At 43.6% G+C, this 27,138-nt stretch overlaps 1 protein-coding gene across 1 annotated transcript in view; it reads left to right on the top strand.

The window, feature by feature from the left end:
* Positions 1 to 27,138, top strand: part of ALPK3 (alpha kinase 3) — a 94,620-nt gene that overhangs the window by 16,991 nt on the left and 50,491 nt on the right. Inside the window, exons 4-5 of the mRNA XM_083183130.1 lie at positions 5,598 to 5,715; positions 5,804 to 7,277. Of these exons, the coding sequence (XP_083039256.1) occupies positions 5,598 to 5,715; positions 5,804 to 7,277 (1,592 nt within the window). The remainder of the gene's footprint in view (positions 1 to 5,597; positions 5,716 to 5,803; positions 7,278 to 27,138) is intronic.

Raw genomic sequence — 27,138 nt, 5'->3', positions numbered from 1 at the left:
CAGCTGCTCTGCAAAGATCATATTGATAGAGACAATGAAATGAATCTGTGGAGAATGCAGTGATGCAATCATTGAGCTTCTGGGCACAAGGGGTGAAACTAGTGTGAAGTGGCGGATCAGCTTTCAAACACTGACGTCCAAAGATAAACTATCCACAGGAGCAACTTGGCACCTGCTGTCTGCTCTGACAAACACAGAGACTTATGTCAGCCAGGCTTCAATATTACAAAAGCAAAAATACACTCTGATTTGACCATTAAAATATGGTACAATCTGGTAATAATACAAAGTAGTCATATTCCAAAGCAGCTACAGATATTGATGCACAAGAACTTTACAGACTTCCCTGTTCCCTTTATGTTTCCTCCCCAGCTAATACAGGATTGCCTACCCTCCCAGAATGGCCAAGAGGCTTCTGAAAATTGGGTCCACCTCCCAGATCCCCAGACAGGTGGGCAAGTCCCCCGCATTGCCTCCAGTCTACTGCACCCCCTCTCTGCGTTGGGGGTCAGTAGGGATCAAATCGCATCATTGTAGCCCCGCCCCCCATTGTGCAGTGCCTGTATTACCAGCATTGCATGGCGGGGGCATGGCCATTATGATCAAATTGTACTGCCATGCCCACAAACAGATCTACTGATAAGCTCCGCCCCCCACTGCTCAGATCTGGCTGCCCTGTCCCGGAGGGAATTACCACTGGCTTTTTTGTTTACCTGAGAAAAAAAAAACAAGTCTGAGCTAAAATCATCACTGTTTTAAGACTGACCCTTGCCTAATTTTTTAACACTGCCTCCCCTAGCACAGCTACAGTAATTTTTATTTAACCACTTCGTCAACACTGCTGGTGTGTGTGTCACACCTTCTCCGCACTATTCATTTATCTAACTACCTTTACAGCAAAGCTAATTTGCTTTACATAGCATCTCCCCAGAATTGCTAATCCAGCCTGACTATATAGTATATCTACCTACCTACTTTGTAAGTCTCCTTTCTCGGAGAAGCCCATAGGGGTAACACTGCATGGACTTCAGTGGGTGGAGCTGAATGGTCTTGTCATTAGGCCCCACTCAAAACATGAGAAGACACCTGAAATTTGTGGGTCTTTGTTGTATGGGGGCTAAGCTAAATGATGCAATCCTGTCATTTAGCCAAACCCCCTTCCTTCTGTTCCCACGATTGTCAGTGAGTAACATACAATTCTGTCTTCTTCTCTGCCCAACTACTTTTCCGGGGTTACAGTGGACACCCCAAAAATCGCGAGCCTCCCGTAGCTTCCAGGAGGGTAGACAACTATGGCCACCCATCTCCACCAGACATACTAGCTGTGGGCTTGATTCAGATATGCACATAGTGCTGATATTTACAGAGCTGGGCAATCAACCTCTGACTGTGCATGTGTCATTCACAAACACAATGCACATGTACCAAAGTTCCAAAGCCACCACCTACATTAAGTACAACAGGGATGTCCCAGTGCCCTGGGCAGCTACCTAAAACTATCTAACGGCAGAGTGAGCCCTGAGTGCACCCCAAGTTAACCCAATTTATTGTTTGATTCAACGGATGATGCAATGCAACTACATTAAGCATGTAATGAATGATATATTGCATCATCACGTGAGGGATTATCTGGTGAGCAAGGTGATAGAATATACAGATATACAGTTGGCGCTCTCATTGGTAATGCGATATGACCGCTAGTGCCCGTTTAATGCAGAAAGTCACACGAATGTGGCGGCAGGTGCGTAACTATCGCCACACATGTCACAAGTCTTGACAAGGCGGAGCTCTGATGAGTGGGGCAACATCTGTATCATTACACATCTCCACACCACTAGATCAACACATCACCGAGGTGTGTGTTCAGCTCCAGTTGTGTCATCTCAGTGGTATTGCGGAATATGGAAAATGATATAGAGCAGGTGAGGGAGAAGGAAGAGCAGCAGTGATCAATGATGTGCACATACATGCGTCATCTTCCTAGAATAGGGGTTTGACACATGATCACATCCACAAAATGTCATATACAAGGAAGTGTCGCATCATGGACATGATGCCACACCTGCTCTACATTTGCATATCTCCTCTCTCAAATGATGTGGTCCGTTAGAGGTTATTGTCTGCTTGTCACCACTAATAATCAAACAATTATAGATGGGGAGGACACTTTATGTGCCCCACCCAGTGCGGGATTACCAAAGAGTTCGAATAGGAACCAGATTATGGCCCGCACCTTTTAGGGGACCAGTGACAAGGCATTAAAATTATATTGATTTGATCTTGAAAGATAATTATTTATTACCAAGCTTTTTTGAATCCAATTGAAAAAAAATTACCTCAAAGAAGCAAAAACTTCACATTAAAAACACTATAGGGAGCACTGTATTAATATAATGTACCCAATAAGAGACTTTGTGCTAGAGTCTACTGTGCATGCATAGGGCTCCAGGAACATGACACTTGCTATTTGTTCATGGGGACACCTCACTGCGCTGCTCTCGGCTCCAGGAATATAACACCTGCCACTTGTTCCAGGTGACACCTATACTGGCTGTTTCTAGACAATTTGGCTCCCAGTGCGAACAGTTAGAAATGCGCCCTCGTCCTCAACACACGGCAGTGGTGGACCCTGGTGGACCACAAGCTTCGATTGGCTTCAGCCACCGCTTTCAATTTGACTGATCCGGTAGCCATATTAATCACTGAATCAATCAATGCGCTTGTGCCTTCCCCAAGCCCCCTGAATCTGCATATAGTACATAAACAGGGGTTGAAGGTGGACAGCCGCGAACCATCCCAGGGCTTGTAGTTGGGAGGTAAGAGCAAAAGGCAGGCATCCGACGGATGAGCTGGAGGAGGACACGACCCTTCCTCCAGCGGCAATAGAACAGCGGGACAAGCTGTTCAGCACCCCTTGCAGTTCCACAGCTCGTCTCCATGTAAAATGGGTCCTGCTGGGCTTGTGCAAATCACTGGGAAAATGGGCAGTGCTCCATTTGTCTAATAATTTCTTCCTGCAGCAGCCACTATGGGACTCCAGAGGGGTAAGTATCATATATATTTGAGTATAAGTCGACCTGAATATAAACCGAAGCACCCAATTTTACCACAAAAATCGGGAAAACTTATTGACTCGAGTATAAGCCCAGGGTGGGAAATGCAGCAGCTACTGGTAAATATCAGAATACCCATAGAGGCCATACTGTATAAGGAAAATGACCCGCATGCTACATTTGAATCCCATACTTGGGAAAACTGTCATACACTGGAAAAAAACAGTAAGGTTTTGATTTTCTGGAGTGCCATACATGTGGGATGCAAGCTGTGTGACATGTATGTGTGTGGGGAGCAGTGTGTGGTACTGTATATGTATGTATGAGGGGATCAGTGTCTCTGGGCAGCACTCACCCATCCAGCACCTGCTGCAGGGACACACTGCTGCTGCTGGGATCAGACATGGCGTCCCCCCTGTCAGTGGCAGCTCTCAGGCCACCATACACATAACCTCCGGCCGGGTGTCTGCACCGCCCCTCTCGCCCCCCAGGTACAGGTCACTGGGCCCTCCACTTGACAACTTGGCAGCCCCAGGCACTGGCTTATACACGATTATATACGGTATATACATTATATGTGCAGCGTATTTGGTGTGTGCTCCCTGGATCCAGAAGCTTGTGTGCACAACCTGCTCCCATTATACTGTAGATACACCAATAACAGTGTTGCAAGTAAGGGGGTACGGCGTGGTACGGAGTACCTGTAAGAAATATGTTGCAGGTACGCAGTACCACTTACCCCCTGACCCACTGTCAATTCTATTTTTATTTTAAGTCTAAATAAAATGCATCCGCAGCCCGCCCACCCAGCGTTATGATTGGTGCTGTATGCAGCTACCGGCTACTGCTGATTTCGCCTGTCACACTGACAGGCATCAGCGGTGCCGACAGCATGAAGAGCAGGCTCCACAATTGTAAGCACAAGCTGCCTGGCTCTCCCCCAAGCAAGAGCCAACCCACCCCCAGTCATTCCCTGTTTCTCATTCCCTGTCTCCTGATGCCACGCCACTATTGTCATTTAGTCACTCCTCTAGCTTTTTGTGACCACGCCCCCTAAGACACATGGTCACGCCCATTTTGGTGGAGGCTATCAGTACCACCAAGATTTTTTTTTTACTTGCACCACTGACCAATAAATTTAGTGAAAGCAACCAAGCTCCACACACTTGCTATTATAAAAAACAGTGGCTTCCAGGGCTTAGTACAGTTGAAAAGTTCTTAGACTTTTAAAGTTAGGACTTAGCAGCACTAACAAAACGTCCCCCACCCCATAAAAAAGTGTCACTGAAATTGAATGATTGGATAGTTGAACGATTCTGCCATTTCTATCTTTGGTTTTATTTCCATGTTCACAAATAGTTGTGTTTTTTGGGGGGGGGCTATGGTGTCAGTCATTATTTATTTATTTATTTACAGTTTCTTATATAGCGCAGCAGATTCTGTTGCGCTTTACAATAGTAGACAGTGATAAAACAAACTGGGTAACAACAGACAGAATTGGGGGTTAGAGGGCCCTGCTGCAAGCTTACAATCTATAGGGATATTGGAGGGAAACACAAGGACAGGCACCAGTAATAGCATAGCAGTCCCACCAAGTTACAAGTCCAGAAGGGAAGCTATATAATAGATAAGTGCCTCAGAGGGTTATGCATGTAGAACTTAAACATTATAGGCTTGCCTGAAGAGGTGAGTTTTCAGGGAACGCTTGAATGTTTGGAGGCTAGCGGAGAGTCTTATTGTGCGTGGAAGGGCATTCCATAGGATGGGAGCAGCCCGATGAAAGTCCTGTAATAGTAAATGGGAGCTAGTGATCCGTTCAGAAGAGAGACGCAGATCTTGTGTAGAGCGGAGTGGTCGAGATGGGAGATATTTTGTGATAAGTAGAGAGATATAAGCTGGTGCAGTATGGTTAATAGCTTTATATGCTATTTTTATAGTCATTATATATTAGCTCAAACTTTTCCAAATCACAGTGATCATAACTGTCTATCAGTATATTAAATGAAACCAACTATTTGTTGATAAGTATAGACTTAGGGGGGTATTCAATCATTGTTGTTTATTTGCCAAGCGGAAAAAAAAGCAATGATTCACCAATCAGTATTCAATCACAGCGTTTTCACCATTTGTGGCCGTTTCCGTTTTTTGTGTATGTTTCACTTACTTTTTCTATGTTTGCTGTTGCTTAGGTCTAGACAGAGCCAGATAAAGGGGGGCCTGCCCCCTACGCATTTGCAAGTTGGCCCACTAAATGTCTGTGCCTATGTACCTGAATAGAGCACACTACTGTGAAGTCCCATGCATTTTCCAATGACCTGATAAGTGGGAGCAATCCAGAAGATGAGTAATAGCAGGATGGATGATGTGTGGGGGTGCAGCAGATTACAAGTGGAGGCTGGTCAGTGCTGATAAGAAGGGGAAGGGGCTTTAGCTAGTCCTGGACGTATATTTATATGTGCTTGTTATTTTTTATTTCATACTTACTTATTTCCAGTTGTGTTTACAATGAATAGCATGTCATAATCTTTATTTATGTGTTTTCAGGATACCCAGAACCTGAGGTTACTTGGTACAGAGATGATCAAGAGTTGGATCGATATTGTGGTTTGCCAAAATATGAAATTCTCCACAATGGGAAACGGCACACCTTACAAATTTACAAGTGTGTTCTGTTATAGTTTTGGTAGCTCAATACTAGCTAGAATACAATACTTTGGCCAGGGTAACGTTATATAAACTCTCATCAACAGGTGCAGTGAAGAAGATGCTGCAATTTATCAAGCATCAGCCAGAAATAACAAAGGCATTGTTACCTGTTCTGGAATACTAGAAGTTGGAACAATGACTGAATACAAAATACATCAAAGGTGGTTTGCAAAGCTCAAGAGAAAAGCAGAAGCCAAAATGCGTGAAATTGAGCAGAGTAGGAGACGAGTTAAGGAGAACTTTGAGGAAGGGGAAAGACTGAGAGCTTTGAGTCCTGAAAGGATTCAAAGAAAGAGAAGGTTTTCATCAGAAAATAAAGAGGATTCATCATTGGTAACGGCCAAAGATGATTTAATTAAGGTTCCTAGTCCAGATCCCATCTCCAGGATGGAAGAGGAAATTACACACGCAAATGAGCAACCACATCATCTGACCAATGGCTTCAATGTCTTGGAAACACAACAGAAAGAAGAGGCAACCACCAATGGTTATACTGTTCCTGAAAATATAGAGGAAAATGGTAAAGAATTTCTTGCATATGTCTATGAAACAGTTGAAGTTATAACAAAAAAAACAGCATTAGAGGAGTCCTATGCGAAAAAGAAGAAAAAAGATGAAGGGCCTCCTTTACCTGTAGAAGTCTCCATGAAAGAGGATACAACACAAGGAAGCACAAAGAAACCAGAAGGCATAAGTCCTGCTCCAAGAAGGTCTAGATTTGGCAAAGATGTTACCAACACTGCAGTGGGAGATAAAATGGAGGTTCAGAGATCACAACTGACCTCAAATAAAAGGTTTGCACCTTCCACTGCTACAAATAAAACAGGAAAAACTGTAACAGCAAAAGATACTAAAAAACTAAAAGATAGTATTGTGCCCAGCAGCAAGCCAGTTGATTCTCCCATTCCAAAACCAGGCCATTTACAGACTACGGGTGATGTAAAGTTTTCTCTAAAAGAGATGTATTTTGGTGACTCTTCGGCACTGCCAGAAGGAGAAAAGGGCACACCAGCACTCGAGAGAGACAAGAAGGTAAAATCTGAAGGTGATGTGCACAGTGCAAAGACTGCAAAAACTTTAACTCAAGGGCAAATGAAGGAAGTACCAAAAGTAGCCCCAAGGCGCTCTAAAGAGCAAAGAGAATTGTCTGTAGGGCGCAAACCTCCTCCAACAACAAATGTGAAAAATGAAGCTACTGTAACTCCACCAGTCTCAAACGTTAGTGAGACTGTACCAGTATCCAAGACAAAATGTGAACTATCAAAACCATGTGTGGAGAACCCCCCAGATTCTGCTGCATGTATTTCAGTCCCAGTATGTGATACTATTGACCATAATTTAAAGAAAGTAGAATCAGCAGTGCTGATTCCACTTGCAAATACATCCACTGATATCACACTACAAAATGGTATCAAGGACAAGCCTACTATTTTGAATAAGGACAAGTCTACATTTCTGGAGTCACATGAACCACAAGCCTCGGAGATGAACACGTTATCCTCAGTAGACCCTGATGAAGTAAGTTTTACTTTCTTGTTTACTCATACAGAAATGTTTCCATCTTAACTAAGATCCTGTGTATTGCATTGTAGATACCTAATTATAGCCAAGACACTCAGATGTTTGGACAGTGTCTGATACCCATCAGGACATTTTTATTGTTTGTTCCACAGTACCAATCCACGCATGTTCTCATTCAGTGCAAAATATTACTAATGTCTAACACTTATTATGAGGTTGTATTCCATATGTATTGGCTGGCGATGTAGTAAACGAGATTACTCCACACATGACATTTTTTTGTAAACCGTTATCTTGTTTTCTGACTATATTTAAACATTAAAATCTGTTGTATGATTTTGTAGGATTAGGATTTTAATGTAGGACTACATAATGTGTCATTTGCGAAAAAGAAAATAGTTTGGTAATAATAATAAAAAAAAGCAATGTATAGTGCAGGTTGAGTATCCCTTATCCAAAATGCTCGAGATAATGGATTATTCCGTATTTCAGAATATTTTTATATTTCAATGATGTATTTTGAGGTATCTTGCATTTATGTTGTACAAACACATCAACCACATGAAATACACACAAATATATTTTGTTTGTGCATAAAATAAGGTTTCAAAACATGAAACAAGGTTTGTGTACTATCTCAGGCACTGACTTTGAATGCCAAGCAATCATTTTCTTGTTCATATTTAGTGCCAGTTTTATATCCTATCCTCAGTAGTGCTGTTACAGATGTACCCAGTTGTGCTTTTAACCCAATTTTTTTTTTCACTTTCTGGTATGTATGGTTTTCGGAATAATTTGGATAATGGATATTTGGATAAGGGATACTCAACCTGTATAAATGCAATTTGTATTGTGTAATGTCATACAGGGCAGTAGAGAGTCTAGCCATGGCCATGCACCCTTAGAATAAAACACGGAAAAATAGTACTTTCAACAACTCCCTCATCACACTGCAGCATAGCACACAGCATCATGTGCTGGGTTGAGAAGAGCTGCTGCAGCAGTGGGGCTGCTGTCTGAAATAGTCTCTGAGCCTTGATGTGAAGCAGATCTTCCTGCTTGGTTGCTGTTGTGGTGGCAGGGACAAAACAGGAAGGTAGTGGGAAGGGCCAGGGCAGTGTATTGTTGGAACACAATGTTGCATTCCTGTTATGTGCAACAGGACTGGACCAAGTGATGGGGGTACCAGGGGGGCTGGAGGTGATTTGTTTTTCTTTTACCCACCTATTTAAGTTACAGGGAGCCGTAGAGGTCAATTTAAAAGTTATTAGATGCTGCAGCTCCACTTTTGTACTTCTAAAACCACGGATTTACCCACAGTACCCCTCCAATGATCACTAGTACCTTCTGACACACATTCTGTTGTGCTCTACATGTGGAGGAAGGAGTAGGCAAGCGCCACTTGGGGCATTTGTTGGTACTAGATGCTGTGTATGCCCCATAAGGAAGTTGTGCCCCAAGTGAGTGCATGTATTTTAAACATGAAACATAGCTTTGGAGGTGGGGCTTGTGTTGTGCCTCAATAGGGACTATGGATACCGGTGGTTGGGGGGTAGTGAGGTCACTAGGGCAGTGGTGGAACTTGGCGAAACCTGGTGCAAAAATATAATTTGGCCTCCCCTCCTCCACCCCATCCCAAGTTCACAATATGCAACACAGCAGTGGTGACAGGTAGAGGCAGGGGGAAGCAGAGCATGACAGAGCAAAACGGGAAGGGCTTTACTGAGTCACCATTGTGGTCAACAGGGATCGTACCACTTATATATCTATAGATGTCATAATTGTCTCTTGCTACTTGCTAAACAGAATTTATGTAACCACTTTTGGCTTCATGAAGACGTCCTAACGGGGTTATGATTCTTTCTCAAATAGAGCCCATAAGGTGCTGTAAAAATTTTTATTTTACCTTTCACATACAGTAGTCCTTAGATTCCCATGTATGAGACCCCACATACTTGATACACTTACCCAACTGCCTCTGCGAGGCTCGAAACCTTTGATAGCTTTACATGACTATGGCAGTCAATGCAAATGTATCCATAAAACTGATTGAATGGTGCAACTAAATAACTAGCTGAACAAACGATTGCAATAAAATAAGATGTCGTTTTCTCCTAGACACTTTATAGTTTGGTGCTTCATAGAGTACCCCTTCTACAGCACAGTTATGGAACACCTTTTCCACTCTCCATGTAACCAGCCGAGGCAGTGTAATGCTTCTTAGAAATATCTCTGCGGTCTAATGTCTGGTCAAAGATACGATTTCAAAGAGTCCGTAGAAGTCGTTTATTACAGTATGACTTCATAACCTTTAAGTGCCATTCCTCCATCAATGCAAAGTAGTTTATATCTCCAAACTAATGGGTATGCTTTAAAATTAAAAAAAAAAAAACAATTTGTGATAATGTCTGCAAAATATGTATAGCTTCTGGAATAAGGTAAGCTTTTTACAGTAATTTGCAAATGTGTCTCTTCTCCACAATTCTCAAGTTAAGATGCATATATGTTTAAAAATTATTTTTATGAGGCTACAGGCAATGGGAAAGGTTAATAATTAACCTGTTTATGTTAATGTGTTGTTGCTTGGGAATTACATCCTCAAAATAATCCAACATACCAAATGACTAAAGTCATGTAAGTGAATGCTATCATCTCTTGGAGTGTCCGCTGGGCTCATAGCAGATCAAACATAACTGCATGTGGAAATGGAGCAGGTGGTACTGTGCTTCTCCGCATTTGCTGCAATGCTTTTTCTTGTGTCCTTTAACACTTTCCATAAACATGTCCAAGGTCAAGAAGATACTCAATCTCGCATTTGTATAAGACACCTATAAATTATTCGTTAGGCTACTTTCGGAGCAACATAATCGATGGAAGGAATTTAAAGCATCAAGCTAAACAAAGTTTGGTATCTCAGTTAATAGCTGAATTTCCTTCTATTACATCACTGTTTATTTTCCATAGTCCTTGAACCTATGGAAACATTTATTTCAGGTATTTTGCTACATCTTGCTATGGTTTAAATAGGGCTCTAAAGGCCCATTCACATGGGTCAACTTGTGCTTAGAGATTGGCGCTAAGAGATCTAGAGTAGGTTGACTTCACTTGAACTTCCCGTTGTCTAGATCGCCCATACACACATAGGACCTTATACTGGTTCACTTGCAAAGGGAAATTCATTCTCAAATGGACAAAACCATGTGCACTGCAGGTGGGTCAGATGTAACTTGTGCAGAGAGAGTTAGATTTGGGTGGGGTTTTTCTTCAAAGTGAGATCTATATTGCAGTGTAAAATTAATCAGTCAGTATTTTCTCTGCACAGAAACAATATAACTCAACCAAATCTAAATCTCTCTGCACATGTTACCCCCCCCCCGCGCAGTGCGCATGGTTCTGTCCATTTAAGAAGGAATTTGCCTTTTGCGAGTGAACCAGAATAAGGGCCATAGTGATGTGTGCTGAGCGATCTGTGCTATCCCGTTCTTTATGCACTTGCTAGGCTATCTACTCTATCTATCTAGATTTTTCCTTTGTGTGCTACAGATCTGAGCAGGCGATGGTGACGAGTGGGACCGTGCATTACTATGGGGTGTATACATGGAGCAATTTGTGTTTAATTTCTAAATGATCTAGACCGATCACTTACAAAACAGCTGAAAATCACCCCGAGCATATGCCACTTAAGTTCTGTATTTTTCCAAGCATGTACAGAGATAGTGGAAAGAGATAATGCACTAACCAATCAGCTTCTCATTTTGCAGCTGCTTTATCCCTTTTCACTTCATCTTTTTGCATGCTTTGATCAATACCCCCTTAATAAATTGTTAAAACACAAGGTCTTTATAAAGATGAAGGCTGTAGATTAGTTGTGGCAACTGACATTGAATATGGGTGAGCATTCCATACAGCAAAAACATACATGTAATGGATGGCAAATGTGCATATGGTAGGAAGCTGATTTTGCGGAAGATGAGATTTGAGGATACTGTATTTACAGTCAAGTGACATGATATTAGATTGAGAAATAAAGTGTAGTTGATGAGTAGTGTTAATGAATCACTCAGCTGCCCGCAGAATAGATCAGCAAGGAAAATGTAAAGGTCAGTTAACGGGAGATTTTATTTCTCAAAGCTAGACAATGGTAGCACTGTGCTAGAACATTTCCAGTAAGAATATAAATATATATATATATATATATATATATATATATATATATATCAGGGACGTGCAGTCAGGGGAGGCAGGGGAGGCAGTGCCTCCCCTATCATTAATGATTAAAATAATACAAATAAGATACTTATGGCACATATTCTGTCATAAGTCTCTTTCTTATATTAATGTAATAATTTTTATTGCTGCATAGAGAGTTTATATTGATTTTGGAGGCACCGAAAGTGGTGCCTCCATCTGCCCATTACAAAAGCTGAGAGCAGGGGGTGGGCAGGGGGCAGGGACATGCAGAGGGCTGCAAAAGCCCATTAAAAAAACTATTCAAAGCGGCACCTTCACGAGTGCCTCAGTGACAGAGGAGTGCTTACAGCCAATATGAAAGCAACCCCTGTCACTGAAGCTGATGTGATTGGGCCGGCTAACAAGTGGGTCTGGCCATGACAAGTGCGTCCGTCTCTGGTTTCCGGTGTGGGGAAACTCCCAGGGCCAGTCACACACCCTCGGAACCCTGCACCGGGGATGACGGTCCCTGCTGCAGCTCCAGGACCTGTGTGTGACCTCTACTCCGCACTCCGGTCCCGCAAGGCAGGAGCCTGGCTGCACGCTGCCTACTTGCCATGGTGCTGGACTGGCGGCTCAGCCTCGTATGTCAGAGCTGGAGCTGGTTCCCTTCCTGTCTGCTCACGGACTGGCAGCTAGCTGTGGAAGCTGTCTCCGCCTGACACTAACTGCATCCTCCAGGACCCTTGAGCTCCCCCGCTTATTCCCTTCTCCGGCCCCCACTCCCTGAGCCTCGCTGCTAACTGCATCCTCCAGGACCTGCTCCCTGAGCCCCACTGCCACAGCCTGTCCCTCCCTTGGGAGTACCTCACCCACTCCCAGATAATGCCATTGCATGGTCTCCTGGTTACCAGCTTCGCTGCTCTGGTGCTTACCACCTCTGCCAGGATAGGCTTCTTGGTGAGTACCCTGTAACTTTACCCCAGCCATTACCAGCTGCAACCCCCCTGTTGGACTGTGATTGCATGCATATAATGATGCTAATTGGACCTGGGCAACCCCCCCCCCCCCCTCACACACAAACACACACACAGTCAGTGTGGTACTATACTACAGGGCAGCACCAGCCTGAGCACAATATTTCGTGCCCACTGCACATGCACTGTACACCTCCCTGGTGAATGTACCAGCTATGGGAATTTGCGTTGACAACCCATGCCAGTACTGCAGATGCCCTTATTTTTCAATATGTGCTTATATACATACTATAAAGTAGATATAATTGGTCAGGTGTATACAATATGTATTAATACATATTGGAACATTAATGTACAGGCCATGACTGAGAGAGCTGCAGCGGCAGGACTTCAGCGTTGGGGTTTCCCTCACCAGTCACTGACCTCACTGCACGTCACTAATATATATATATATATATATATAACCAACATGGCAGCCAGAAGATCCAGAGACGCCAGGACACAGACCGGCGCTGCAGCAATTTTCAAATACTTATTTATTCAGCTCAACCTTTTCGGGGGTTGAGCCACGTTTTCAAGAGCAACACATACATCTTGAAAATGGGGCTCAACCCCCGAAACGTTGAGCTGAATAAATAAGTATTTGAAAATTGCTGCAGTGCCGGTCTGTGTCCTGGGGTCTCTGGATCTTCTGGCTACCATGTTGGTTATCTGTCATTTGGCAGATAACTACTGACCATATTTGCACGGAGTGCCTGACCGAACTCTCCCCATCAATGAGGATAACATTTTCAGTAATTCCTGTAACTTTGCCAATGTTTAGTAAGTTTCTCTAGTCTATGCCCTTTATGTATATAATTTCTTGCATATACTGTCACATTTCTGTGGTTTCTAATGTGTTATATGTTGTTACATTGTAATAGAGGTCGGCTTGCCATGGTGATGCCGTGCAGCGTCTGGACGGCGTTTTGCCGCACGCTGGCGTGGTTACCATGGTGCCCGCTTGGATCGGGACGCAGGTTGTTGATGTCACTTTGACTGACGTCATTCCCGACGTGGTGGATTTCCCACGCCCGGACTGACGCCGTGAGGTATTTATACTGGTTTATTTTCACTTGTTTGTTTAAGCCTGAGGACGACATATGTTTATTGAAACGTTGCTGAGCTTTCTTCACTAAAGATTATTTGTTGAGCTGGAGTGCTGCATCATTTTGTTTGTATATAACACTTCAGCGTATTGCGGGCACCGCCAAAGGAACGCTGATTTGTGGATGTGCCGGACCATCTTGTTTCGCTATATATATATATATATATATATATATATATATATATAACCTCCGATACAATAGGCGTCACTCCAGGTCTTAGGTGAAAAAACGTGATGTTTATTTATCCTTCTAACGGTCAACGCCGTTTCGGGCAGTCGCCCTTCGTCAGGACCAGAAGAAACAAAATTCAACAGTGCAACAACTGAATTTTGTTTCTTCTGGTCCTGACGAAGGGCGACTGCCCGAAACGGCGTTGACCGTTAGAAGGATAAATAAACATCACGTTTTTTCACCTAAGACCTGGAGTGACGCCTATTGTATCGGAGGTTGTATCAGTGGCTGCAAGGCTACTTGGGAAGGCACCTGGGCACGTTTATGTGGCTGAGCGAGGAGTGCCGGACACCCCATATGTTCTATATATATATATATATATATATATATATATATATATATATATATATATATATATATATATATATATATATATATATATAGCAAGATCGGACCAGTACTCTCCCTTCTCCAATAATGGCCCCGGTGCCTCTTGAGGTGCAATGGATGAGGTTGGAAAGAATACAATGGCACTCCAGGGTCTTTTCAATAAGGAAAACAAGCGTGTATTTCAAGCAAATAGAAGAGCCAAAGTTTCGGGGCAACAGCGCCCCTTTGTCAAGGCATACAGTAGTAAAAAGCAATCAACGATAAAACAGTGTGGCTTACCCTTAAGTAGGACGGCAATTGGGGCTGCATCAGCCATCAGGATTATGCGGGACTCGGCGCTGTGAACAATAAACAGTGAAAGTGATAATGCAATTGTGGAAGTATTTCAATACAAACTGTTATAAGTGACATGAATAAGATGTCCCTGTAGGGGACAATAAGAAGTTATATCAAGAGATATAATTAAGTGACAGTGTTAACATTATTAAAAATCTAAAGTTTAAACCCCAGTAGTTAAGGCTTAATAACCCTTGCAGTTAATTAATGACTGCGGGTCAAGAACAAATATGCTAGTAGGAGAGATCACGTCAGTGCATCATGTTTATGGGGTGTCAAAACGCCTAAGGTTAGACAAAATATGATATTGGAACCCCGGTTATGATGCTCCAGGGAATGAAAGTAAGTTATGAAGTCCGATTAATCGTTGTTGGGCCATGGGGGCTACCAGTTTGGTGGAGCTTAGGCTGTAATGCATTCAGGAGGGACCTTTCGAATGAATGGGGTTTGGGGGCTATGGGGGCGAGGAAGAGAGGGGGAAATACAATTGGTGGTTAGAAATGTCTCAAAAGGAGGACTGTTGCTGGACACCAGGTTACAGGAACACTGATAAAGGTAGTCGGTCATTGAGGCCCAGTGGTTTCACAGAGTTCAGGCAGTGGATCCACCTAGTCTCCAGTCTTAGGAGTTTGTCGGCTCTGTCTCCTCTTCGTATAGACGGGGGAATATGGTCCAGAATGATGTGTTTAAAGTCAGACAGACTATGACCCGCCTGGACAAAGTGCCTGGCCACTGGTTGGTCATTGCCTTTCCCAGATAGTGCTTGACTAATGGCCGACCTATGGAGGGCCATGCGTTCTCGGACTGTTGTAAACACTAGAATGTGTTTATCGATATCCTCATTTCCAAAAAACATGGACCTCTCCTGCTGGAACATGTAAATATTCGGGAAAGATGGAGAAATGGCATTACCCATGGCGCATCCATTCTTTTGAAGGTAGAATCGCCCGTTGAATAAAAAATAATTATTTTTCAAGGTCAGTCGCATCAGAAGCATAAACAGGTCCAGATCAAATGAATCCAACTCATTCTGCATCAAAAAGTCTCTCATCACCTTTAAACCCTCATCCTGTGGGATGCTGGTGTAGAGGCTGGTTACATCCATCACCACCAGTAAGGCTCCTTCAGGGACAGAGCGTGCCGATGCTAAGGTGTTTAGAAAGCCTGTAGTATCCTTAATGTAGGACGACTGTCTGATGATGAGGGGTTGCACTAGACTGTCCAGAAATTGGGAGACTGGCTGGTAGATGGAGTTGAACGCACTAATAATGGGCCGTCCAGGTAGTTTGTTTAAGGACTTGTGTATCTTTGGGACGGTGAAAAAGGCTGGAACAGAGGGATTGTCCTGGGAGAGAGCTGTTCTCAATTTCTCGGTGATCAAACCTGATCTCTGGGAATCCTGCAGGATCATATCTAGTTCCAGTTTGTACTTATCGGTTGGGTCGCCTTCGAGGACTTCATAGACTGAATCATCGCCCAGTTGGGAATTGATCTCTTCAATGTAATCAGATAGGTCTTGTATGACCGTCCCACCGCCTTTGTCTGCCAGTCTAAATACAATGTCCCTATATTCACCCAACTGTTTTAGGGCAGTGCGTTCCTCACGACTGAGGTTGTTGTGAGTAGGATGGGGAGAATTGTTGTATCGGGTGACCGATGCGTCCAAAAGCCTCAAATAAGAGGAAATTGATGCGTTCTGAGATTGGGGATCAAAACTGGATTTACTGCGGGTATTTAAGAATTCTTTGTGTTGACTGGTAGCCACAGGGCTGGGGTGCAACTGGAAAAATTCTTGGAGTCTTAGCTTACGTCCAAAGCGATGGATGTCGCTTTTCCAGGTTAATTCATCATAAGGTGTTGTGGGGATGAAAGACAAACCCAGATCTAAAACCCTGAGTTCGGTATCACTGAGTTGATGATGGGATAAATTGTGAACTAGCGATTCCTTCGATCTTTTACTCTTACAGATTCTTCTACCATTATAAAAAATGACACCTTTGATAAAGCTGCAGTTGGCAGTGAAACGCGTCAGGTGGACTGCCTGTTCTTCACCTCCAGGATCATCAGTGTGGACTTTCTTACCCCGTTTGGACCAACTTGCTCCAGGTGTACTACCACCCACGGTTCCACTCTGCTCCCCCCCCCCCCCCCCCAGTTTATTCCCTCCATTGTGTTTGGTGGATACTGCTCCTCCCAAATACCCAGTGGCAAAGTTCCAGATAGCCATCAAATGGAGGACACTGTCTAAGTGAGCAGATACCACCATTCCACTTGCTTCTGGAGATTATTGGCGGACACCGCTTCCTGGACCCCCTTGGTGATCAAGTGCCGTACTCAATTGTGAGGATTTCACCACCAGATAAGTGGAAATCATTGAACATCAAGACCTCCAACAAATTGGTAAAGTGCACTTACCTGCGACTTTCTCTCCCCCCCCCCCACTACCACATCCCAATTGGGCCCAATCCACATTGAGTTCATGTTCCTGTGATGTGAAGAACCCATTAATCTATGTCAGTCAATAATTGTTTTTATGTATTGTGATTGATTTTATGTTTGATTTTATTCAGTAAAAGTTTATACACTGTACCAAACATTTGTGTAAACTTTCTTTTTTAGCGCTGCTCTCATGCCCAGTGCGTGATTTGTGTTTTTGGTATTTTTGGTGTGTACTGACTATCCCCCCTGTTGAGCAGCAGCTAAACTAAAGAAAGACAACTCCTGTCAAGCGCCTGAAACTTCCTTGGAATCTTTCCTTGGAAACTTTCTTCTCTTGAATTGGCTGGAGCAACATTATCAGTAAGAATATCACTTGTTTGACAATTTAATATTTATCTTTTTCCATTGGGGATGTAGTATACTTCTAAGTGATATTATCGTAAGAATGTGCTCCTTTTAATCCTGCTATATGGCGCCTCCGGGTAATTGTATTCCATGTATACTAACAAAGAGAGACGATATTCATCCTATATACAGTATATTCGCTACTTCATGTATATTTAAATTACTGTCTGATTTTACATGTTGTATGCTTATAATGTCTTCGTCAGAGCTATTACTTGTTTTGAAAATTCAATAAAAATTACTCAATTTAAAAAAAGAATATCACTTGTTTATAATCTGCCCCACAGTGTACTTTTCTGGGAGTAAGGAACAAGCAAGAGCTGGGAGAGGGAAAGCAGAGGACAATTTGGGGGTACAAAAGCTTTTTGTAGTCAATAGATATTTTATAAAGTACGAGGCTAATAAGGACAAATTTACAATTGTCTAGACAGGAAATAAAGGTTAGCTGTAAAGTGTATCAGTCAAGTAGGAGAGGAGGGCAAGAAAAACATATTTGCAATGTATTATTTAATCTCACACATAATTGTTATTATTATTGTTTACTTATATGACGCCACAATTGTTCCACAGCACCAAACAATGCATAAATGAGCAAAAAAAAAACAAATAATGAAATACAGTACAAGACAATTTAGGAAAAGTGCATTGTAAAAAAAGACAGTTGCATCAGGGGACAGGACACCAGATCAAATATTAAGCTGGCTGAGATATATATATATATATATATATATATATATATATATATATATATATATATATATATATATATATTCTAAGAAAAGCACATGAGGAGACCTTAATAATAATAGAAATAATACTTACATCCATGTGGTATGCTGCATCATACGAACATGACTACGTGATCAATCCAAAACCACATATGTTACACTTCACAAATGGGATATGACTGCATTATGCCCACTGTGTGTACCTGTTAACCAAATAAAGCCATTAAATGCAGTGACTCTCAGTTATTGTCATCTCCTGAGCATCCACACAAAAAGATAGAAAGTGACTGTGCATCTACCTCTGTAAAGGTGCTTACACACAGGCAAAAATCGCTGGCAATATGGTCGCTGAGCGACCATATTGCCAGCGATTGGAGTGTGCACCGGCAATAAATTGCCGGGTGTGCGCTCCCGTTTTCAGACCCCTAATGGTCGCTGGTCGGAGGAGCATGCTCCTCCGACCTGCGACATCCCCTGCCTCTTCTCTCGGCAGTGTGACATTTTCATCAGTGACCATCTCTGGTCGCTGATGAAAACGGGCCACTGAGCAATATGATTGCTGAGCAATATATGCCAGCGAACATATTGCTCCGTGCAGAGCCGGCCTTAAGCATAGGCAAACTAGGCAATCGCATAGTGCATTTGGAATGCCTAGCTGCACCAGCAGCTTATGCGGATTAAAATGATATGCAGCATGCCTATATTCTGTGTGTGAGTGAGGCTGTATTTGCATATGAAATAGTGTATTCATGGAAATCACTGTAACATAGCATTCCGTATGCAGGCACAGCCACATTAGCACACAGAATATAGGCATGCTGCATATCATTTTAATCATTGGAAGCTCCTTGTGTGTCCTGGTCACATAACAATGCAAATAAGACAAATTTTCAGCAAAAAAGGCACCCAACGTTAGCAGAACTGGCCAGGAGCTGCATGGCCTATTAAGTCAAGATGTATGAGGAAACATCTGTATCCAAGCAGAGGCAGAGGTCACAGTGTTAGCGGCTGTGCGAGTGCTGTCTGCGGGTGGGTTGGTTGCGCAATAGTGTTTGGCATATGTGTAAGGGGCACTATGTGTGTGATGTATAAATGCATTAATAATGTGTGACATATGTGTAACATGCATTATGTGTGTCATGTGTATAAGGGCATTAATAATGTGCAACATATGTGTAATGGGCATTATGTGTGTCATGTGTATAAGGGCATTAATAATGTGCAACATATGTGTAAGGGGCATTATGTGTGTCATTATGTGTATGAAGGGCATTAATAAAGGTTGGCATAATGTATAAGGGGCATTATGGTTATAAGGACATTAATAATGTGTGTCATGTGTAAGGGGCATTACTGTGTGGTATTATCAGGGGTGCCGAGAAAAAGGGGTAGGGGGTACAAATTACCCAGGCCAAAGTCTGATGGAAGGGCCCAGTGGGGGCCCCGGGCCCCCTCCCCTTAAGTGACAGCAGCAGCTGCAGCTCTTCTCCTCTGCCCAGCAAACACTGCTTTGTGCTGGGTTGCAGTGTGGCCATGGAGGTACTTAAAATACAATATTTTCTCAGGATTTTTTTCCTAAGGGTATAATGTGAATAATGTGAGGAGTAATGTACATAAGGTAAAGTGGTACTACTGTGTGATGTAACGTGAATGAGGGACACCATCGCATGATATAATATGAATAAAGTTGCACTACTGTGTGGCATAATTTTAATTGGGGGTACTATTGTGTGGCCATGCCCCTTCCCAGGAAGAACACACCCCTGTTTGGGCTGCGTACCGATTGTGTGCACTGTTTCTATTTAAAATATTGCGGGTAGAAGCACCAAAATGATGACTGCTATGATGAGGGATGATGGTGCTGGGAAAGGGGAGCAGGGTCAGAGGCGAAACTAGCGGCGGTGCTAGGGGGCACCAGCCAAAATCTTGCCTAGGGCATCGTTTAGGTTAGGGCTGGCTCTGGCTCCATGTGTACACAGCTTTATTGTATATTCTCCAAAAGGGGCGTTTTAAGAGTGGAGGAGGCCCTAGTGCACACTCCTCCATTAGGGTCCACTCCTCTCTGTTGGCGGCCGCTCAGAACAGCGATAGTAGAGTCTGAGCTCTAGATGGCTCAGACTCTAATGCGCATGTGTAGATCTTCATGAAAATGGCGATTGCTGTGGGTTCTGTTTACTAAGACTTGGAGAGAGAGAAAGTTGATGGAGATAAATTACCAGCCAACCAGCTCCTAACTGTCATTTTAAAGGGTGTGCTTGAATAAATGACAGTCCAGAACTTGTTGGCTACTACTTTATCCCCATTGACTTTATCTCCATCCAAAGCTTAGTAATAGACCACTAAGGCCATATACTGCATCTTGTTTTTTTTACATCAATTTTCTCTTATGTAATGTTTTCAGCATATACATACATACATACATACATACATATCGGTGTGTATTTTTACTGGTCATCTCACGGCTTGGCTACTGCAATGTTCTCCTCACCGGCCTCGCTCGATCCCAACTGGCTCCTCTCCAATCTGTCCTCAATGCTGCAGCCAGGCTTATCTTCCTCTCCCGCCGCTCTAATTCAGCCACTCCCCTTCAACAAAATCTGCACTGGCTCCCATTCCCCTACAGAATCCTCTTCAAACACCTCACACTCACATACAGGGCCATCTCTAATTCCATTGCTCCATATATCTCTAACCTCATCTCCATTCATACACCCTCCCGCCCTCTACGGTCGGCTGACGACTGTCGTCTCTCCTCCACCCTGATCACTGCTTCCCATGCTAGAGTACAGGACTTTGCCCGTGCTGCACCCCTTCAGTGGAACACACTCCCTTAGACTCTCCCCAACCTTGCAAAGCTTCAAACGGGGACACTGAAAACTCACCTATTCATCAAAGGGTACCCCTCCACTGCGTGAACTAGCCGGTTCTCCGACCCCTTGCCTGTTTACATCCGGCTATCTAGCCACCACCCACTTGCCTGCACCTCTTGTAATCTGTCTGTCTCTCCTTCCTACTAGATTGTAAACTCCTCCGAGCAGGGCCCTCTTCCCTCCTGTTGTCAAAGCCCACTTCTCTTCACATTTCACTCACAGCTCTCCTATACTCAAACACTCAGTGACCATCTTCGTCTGCATACTCATCTCCATCATTGGCCTCAAGCCTCTAGTTCTATGTTGATTGAGTCCTCACTACTTATATTTAAGCTGTAATGTGTATTGAACTGTGGCCCTCTTTATTTGTACTCCTATTTTTGTTATTTATTCAATGTTATGCCAAGTTTTGTCTACCTGTACTGTTCCTTTGTTCGGCACTGCAAAACACTTGTGGCGCCTTATAAATAAAATAATAATAATAATAATAATCGGTGAGTGGGCCAAATCAAAATGTTACTAAACTGTATATCTGAACAAGCATTCTATTCCATTTTCATTAGGATGAATTGAAATATATGATTGCAGCGCAACATGAAAAAGTCTAGATGGTTTGTTGCCTCTATAAAGAGAAGATGACCTCATTCTCAGCTGCACAGAATGTTGACACTGATTTGCTATTCCCATTTTTGGATTTGCTTATCTTGCCCAACTAAATGCACGCTCACTAAAAGAAGCAGGTGATTTCATCATCCTTGTTGAAGAAAATACACACATCTGTACGAGTGGAAACATATCCAGTATAGAGGGAGCATGTTAGTCATACATTCTACAGTGACTGACATGTTCATACGATTAGAGGTCAATGACTCACTCAATGAAAAATAACCTACTGTAGTGGTAATGCCATTCAGGAAATATGTAATGAAGGCTTATTGTCCAATCAGAGACTGTGCAAAGTTTTATGGTGATCCTTTTTTCCTGCTTTACAGTTCTTCTCCTAGTGTACAGGATGCAGCCTGTTAGGTTGGTGCAAACAGTTGCAAGTGGTGGTTATTTTAATGGGTAGTTTATTAACTGTACATTAAGTCATAATATTCCAGATTTTTACTGCAAACCAAATGGTAATTTAATGAAGAAGGTATATGCTGGCAAAAGATTTAAGCCATTCATCAAGTGTATAAACAGAATTAGAGATGCTGGAACAAAGGGTGAACACTATAATTTGTAGACAGATGTTGTAAAATATACTATAGTAGGTGATTCATCGCGCCCTACGGGCGCTCTTCACACCGTCGTGAGGGCCTCCGCCCCCTTAATCTGTGAACGCCTTTATTGCATGAAATATGGGGGGTTATTCTGGTTGATTCGCAGCCTTGCGAGTCCACCAAACCCCGCCCGGCGAACGACCGCTCCCCCCCCCCCCGCCACCCCCTCAAAGGCCCTCATTCAGGTTCATGCGCTCGCATGCACATTCGCAAGCACTCTTACGGAAAAAACCACACGCACGCATTGGGCGAAGGCACGCCTACAGTGCTTGCGAAATCATTCGCACGCAACCATACAAAGAAGGGGGTGGTCTATCACTGTGCGTACGTGTAACTGGTCGCACGCGCCCACACATTTGCGCACGCACACTCACCTCAAGCTGCTAATGAACATGCTCTACTCCCCAAATGTTAGCAATGTTTGTATCTGCTAACACTTGATTGCTGGTGGTATGCAATCAGAAGTTGTGCTGAGGTAATTGTCTCATGAAATCAACCATGTATTGGTGTCAATAGTGTGCAGGTGCCATTGATTTACCCATTGATTTAGCCATTTTGTGCGTGTGTTTGCTCCGTACGAATGAGCACATTACAAGGAGCAAGGTGTGCGAAACGAAAAACCTGCTTTGAGCTGGCGAAAAGTTTTGCGTTGGAGGGGAACAATCCCTCTTGCACTCATGCGAAAGCACTCCCACCACTCATAGTGAACGCCCATGTGTATGCCCATGTGTACGCCCACTTTTGCTCATTATAATGGTCGCGCCCATGCTAACGCCTACTGCACGCCTACTACCGATGCACTCGTTCGCACGGAGAAATCTACGCGAAAGTTTGCTTGCGAGTATTTTTTAATGACATTGCACATGCGCAGTGCGCTTGCTGCACATGCGCAATGGGGGTTGCAGGGTGAAACGTGCGAATTCGCATGCGTACGCGCCAATGTGAATAAGGGCCAAAGTGTAGCTTTGCCCGAACAGCTGCGAATGGATGTTTTGCATAAACATACATTCGCATGGCTCGGGTAACCGCCCACATCTTTCGATGGTCACCGACCATCGAATGATGTTTAGCGTGCACGCCTATATAAGTGACTTTTTAGTTACTTACATTTGCGTGCACGCAGGCGTGGATATGAGCGGGCAGCTGACATCCGCTGATGTCAGCTACCCGCCCCCCACACCCGCGTCACGCCCAGCGTTCTCATGGAAACGCCCATGGAACACTGGGCGTTCCCATATGGTAATGGGGCAGCCCGGCGTGGTGTGGCAGGTGGGTGTGGTTCGTGTGCCGTTGGTGGGTGAGGTTGATTGGGGTTGGTGGAGTGGCAGGTGCAGAGATACTGGAAAGAAAGAAGTCTGGCAATTAACCCTTGCCTGGTTTTTCGTTAATGGTGTGTGTGTGTGTGTGTGTGTGTGTGTATATATATATATACATATAGTCCAATATCTGCCGGCACTCCAAGTGAATAAACAACAACTTGCCCCCGGTGCCTGTAACGAGTAAACAGCAATCCAAATCCTCACGGATAAAAGGCACTCAGGAGACGGTTTCATGCAAAATAAAAATGTTGTATTGAATAGGGACGTTTCGGGGTATAAGCCCCTTCTTCAGCCCACTCCTACAGCAATGAGGACAAACATAAAACACATTTTTATACTCACAAACCCACGGAGCCTCACACGCTGCTGCATGCACGGAGTCGCCGCCCGGAAGTCATCACGCAGCACTTCCGTCTCAGGGCGCCTGGCTAACGTTGCTAAGCAACGAATAGCTTGCGTTCCAGGAGCCAGGAAGTGAACTGCTGCTTGAGATACGTGCTGGATCGCTCCTTTTAGACCAGACAGAGCGGGCACACGGGGCTGTGAAACAACAGATAAAAGCATTAAACATGACAAGAAGACATAACAATAAACAAAACATGGCATATATACATAAAATAGGAAAGAGACGATATGCCGCTGATGTGCGAATCTTGATTCAGATGAGGTCATGCTGACAGTGCTCCAGGCTGAATGGAGCATGGATGGTATTTAGCTCACATGCAGCCACACTACACATCATGCAATTTACCAAACCGATTGCCATAGATCCGCATAAATCTGGCAGCAAATTATACTCTTTCACACGCAAGTGATACATAAAAGATTTAAACATTAAAGCACAGTGAAAAAATTGGAAGAAGAAAAATTGAATTACATGAGACTATTCCAATTAATCTTTTCATTCAGACCTTTGGGAGAGATGGTATTTAAACGGAAGATCCATTCGGATTCTTTTATCAATAGTTTTTTGGCTCTATTACCACCTCTAAGTGAGTCAGGGACACCATCGATGATAAAGTGTTTAAAATCACCGATGGAATGCCCCATGGCCTTAAAATGGCGCGCCACAGGCTGGTCAATCTCCCTCCCTCGTAGAGAAAGGTTAATTGCCGACCGGTGGAGTGCCATCCTATCGCGGAAGGGACGTATAGTTTGGCCTATATAGAAAAGGCCACACGGACAAACTATGGCATACACCACATGTGAGGTTTTGCAAGTAAAGACAGATCTAATTTGAAACCTTTTTGCAGAGTGAGGATGTTTAAAGTCTTTACAACTAACCATATGCTTACACGTCTCACAGGACCAACAGCTATAGCAGCCCGGAGGTTTAACATAAGTATTGGGTGGCCTTGAGATGCCCATCCCAGTAACATCAGTTTTTACCAACCTATCCCTAAGGTTGGGGCCTCTACGAAAGGCAGCCATTGGTCTGATGTTTCTTAAAGCAGGGAGGTCAGGATCGGTTTTAACAATAGGCCATAAGGCATTTGTGGCATGCCTAATGATAGGACTGGCTACTGAAAAGGTAGTGGACCATGGGAGTACCGAAGTGGTGTCACGTTGTTTAGGTCTTAACAATTGAGATCTGGGCATTTCCATAACTTGCTGTTTTTGCCGAAGCAACACTGTGAGGTCATAGCCTCTGGCAATGAATTTCTCGATCAGGGCATCGAGTCTCGCTTCAACTTTGCCAGAGTCACTTATGATCCTTTTAACTCTGATCATTTGAGACAATGGCAGCCCTCTTTTGAGGGCAGGGGGATGATGGCTAGATGCCATCAAAAAACTGTTGCGTTCCACATCCTTGAGATAAACATCTGTATTGATAGCATTATTACAGATAGTTACACTTACATCTAAAAAATTGGCCGAAGTGGCACTCCAGGATGCTGTGTACTTAATAGGAGATTCACTGGCATTAATTTCAAGTAATAAGGCAGACAGTGAATCCTCTCCACCCGTCCACAAGACAAAAATGTTGTCTATGTAGCGGGTGTATAGACGTAAGTGTCGACTAACATCTGGTTTATCAAAAAAAGTGGTTTGCTCCTGGCTAAACATAAAAATATTAGCAAAGGATGGAGCCACAGCGGACCCCATGGCACATCCCCTCTGTTGTAAGTAATATGCCCCATCGTACAAGAAATAATTGCGCTTCAAGGTTAGCACAATTAGTTCCATGAATAAGTCATGGTCCAGCAAGGACGGATCCAGATATTCAGTAATAAATGCCCTGACTGCCTCAACACCTCCATCGTGTGGGATGGAGGTATAAAGGCTGCAGACATCTAGGCACACCATAAGGGTCCCCTCAGGTAATGTACCTATACCCTCCAACAAATGTAGAAAACTGGTGGTATCTTTCAAAAATGTACATTTCAAAGGTAACAAAGGCTGCAATAAAAAGTCCAGCAGCTTGGCCACCGGCTGGTACAGAGAGTCACGGGCAGCTATGATAGGTCGTCCAGGAGGGTGTAAGGCATTCTTGTGGACCTTAGGTAATGAGTATAAAACAGGAACAAGGGGCCACTCGTTGTACAGGGATTTAAATAATTTGGACGAGATTTTGCCATCCCCCATAGCGGTTTTAAGAATGTCGTGTAATTCCCGCTTATATAGGGATGTCGGGTCATTGGGCAATTTTTTGTATACAGCCGTCTCAGCCAGCTGACTGTACAATTCTTGACGATAGTCTGTCAGGTTCTGGACCACAATGGCCCCGCCTTTATTGGCGGGCTGGATGATAATATCTTCGTATGTGCCCAGTTGGCTAAGGGCTTGAGATTCGGCTGGAGACAGATTTTTCTTAAATTTTGCTGGTGCCCCTGTATATTTAATGACAGAATCGTCCAATAATCTCCCAAAAGTACGTAGGGCTGCATTGTTTGATACAGGATCAAATGTAGATGTAGGATAACTCATCATAAATTTGTCCAAAGGACCCACAGGAATGGCATCAGGTTTAGTCTGAAAATGTTCTTTCAAGCGCAGTTTGCGCATCAACTTATGTTGGTCACACTTCCAACTAAAGGGGTCGTGGAGGTTGGTCGGAACAAAAGTCAATCCTTTACTCAAAACATCTAGTTCAGTGTCAGTCAACTTACGGTTAGACAAATTCATTATAGCGGTCTCTTGTCGACAGCTCTGGATGGATTTCGCCTTATTTCGTTTATTCTGGCCCCCCCTACGGGAGGGCGCCTTCTGTTGGTACTTCCAGATGTCCCGGAAGCCTGGCCTAAAGGGACATCCTGGGAACTAATGGCATCATCCGAGTCAGAGATCATAAAGTCGCTATCATTATTGGCTGCAGCTGCATCACGTTGTGACCGATTCTTTTGACCTTTTTTGGTCCAAGGGCGACGCCTGATTTCGTCTCGTGGCTGGCGTTGGTTTATACCTGCTAGCCAACCATACACCCTATTTTCTTCATAATCGGCCTCCACGGTGCGCTGCTTGTTATGTTTGAATTTGAGTAGATCATTCTTGTAAGTGAGACACTGATGTTCAAGCTTCTCAATCCATGCCGCATTTGCAGGATCACATAGCATGGAATTATGTTCTTTTAAGAGGTCTCCAATTTTATTCTTGGTGACCTGTAGCTCCCGGCCCGCCTCCTCGATCACTAAGACCA

This window comes from Crinia signifera, chromosome 4 (assembly GCF_055691185.1).
Source record: "Crinia signifera chromosome 4, ASM5569118v1, whole genome shotgun sequence".
NCBI classification, from domain to species: domain Eukaryota; kingdom Metazoa; phylum Chordata; class Amphibia; order Anura; family Myobatrachidae; genus Crinia; species Crinia signifera.
The sequence above is the reverse complement of the archived record's forward strand: the minus strand, read 5'-3'. Positions and strand labels throughout refer to the sequence as shown.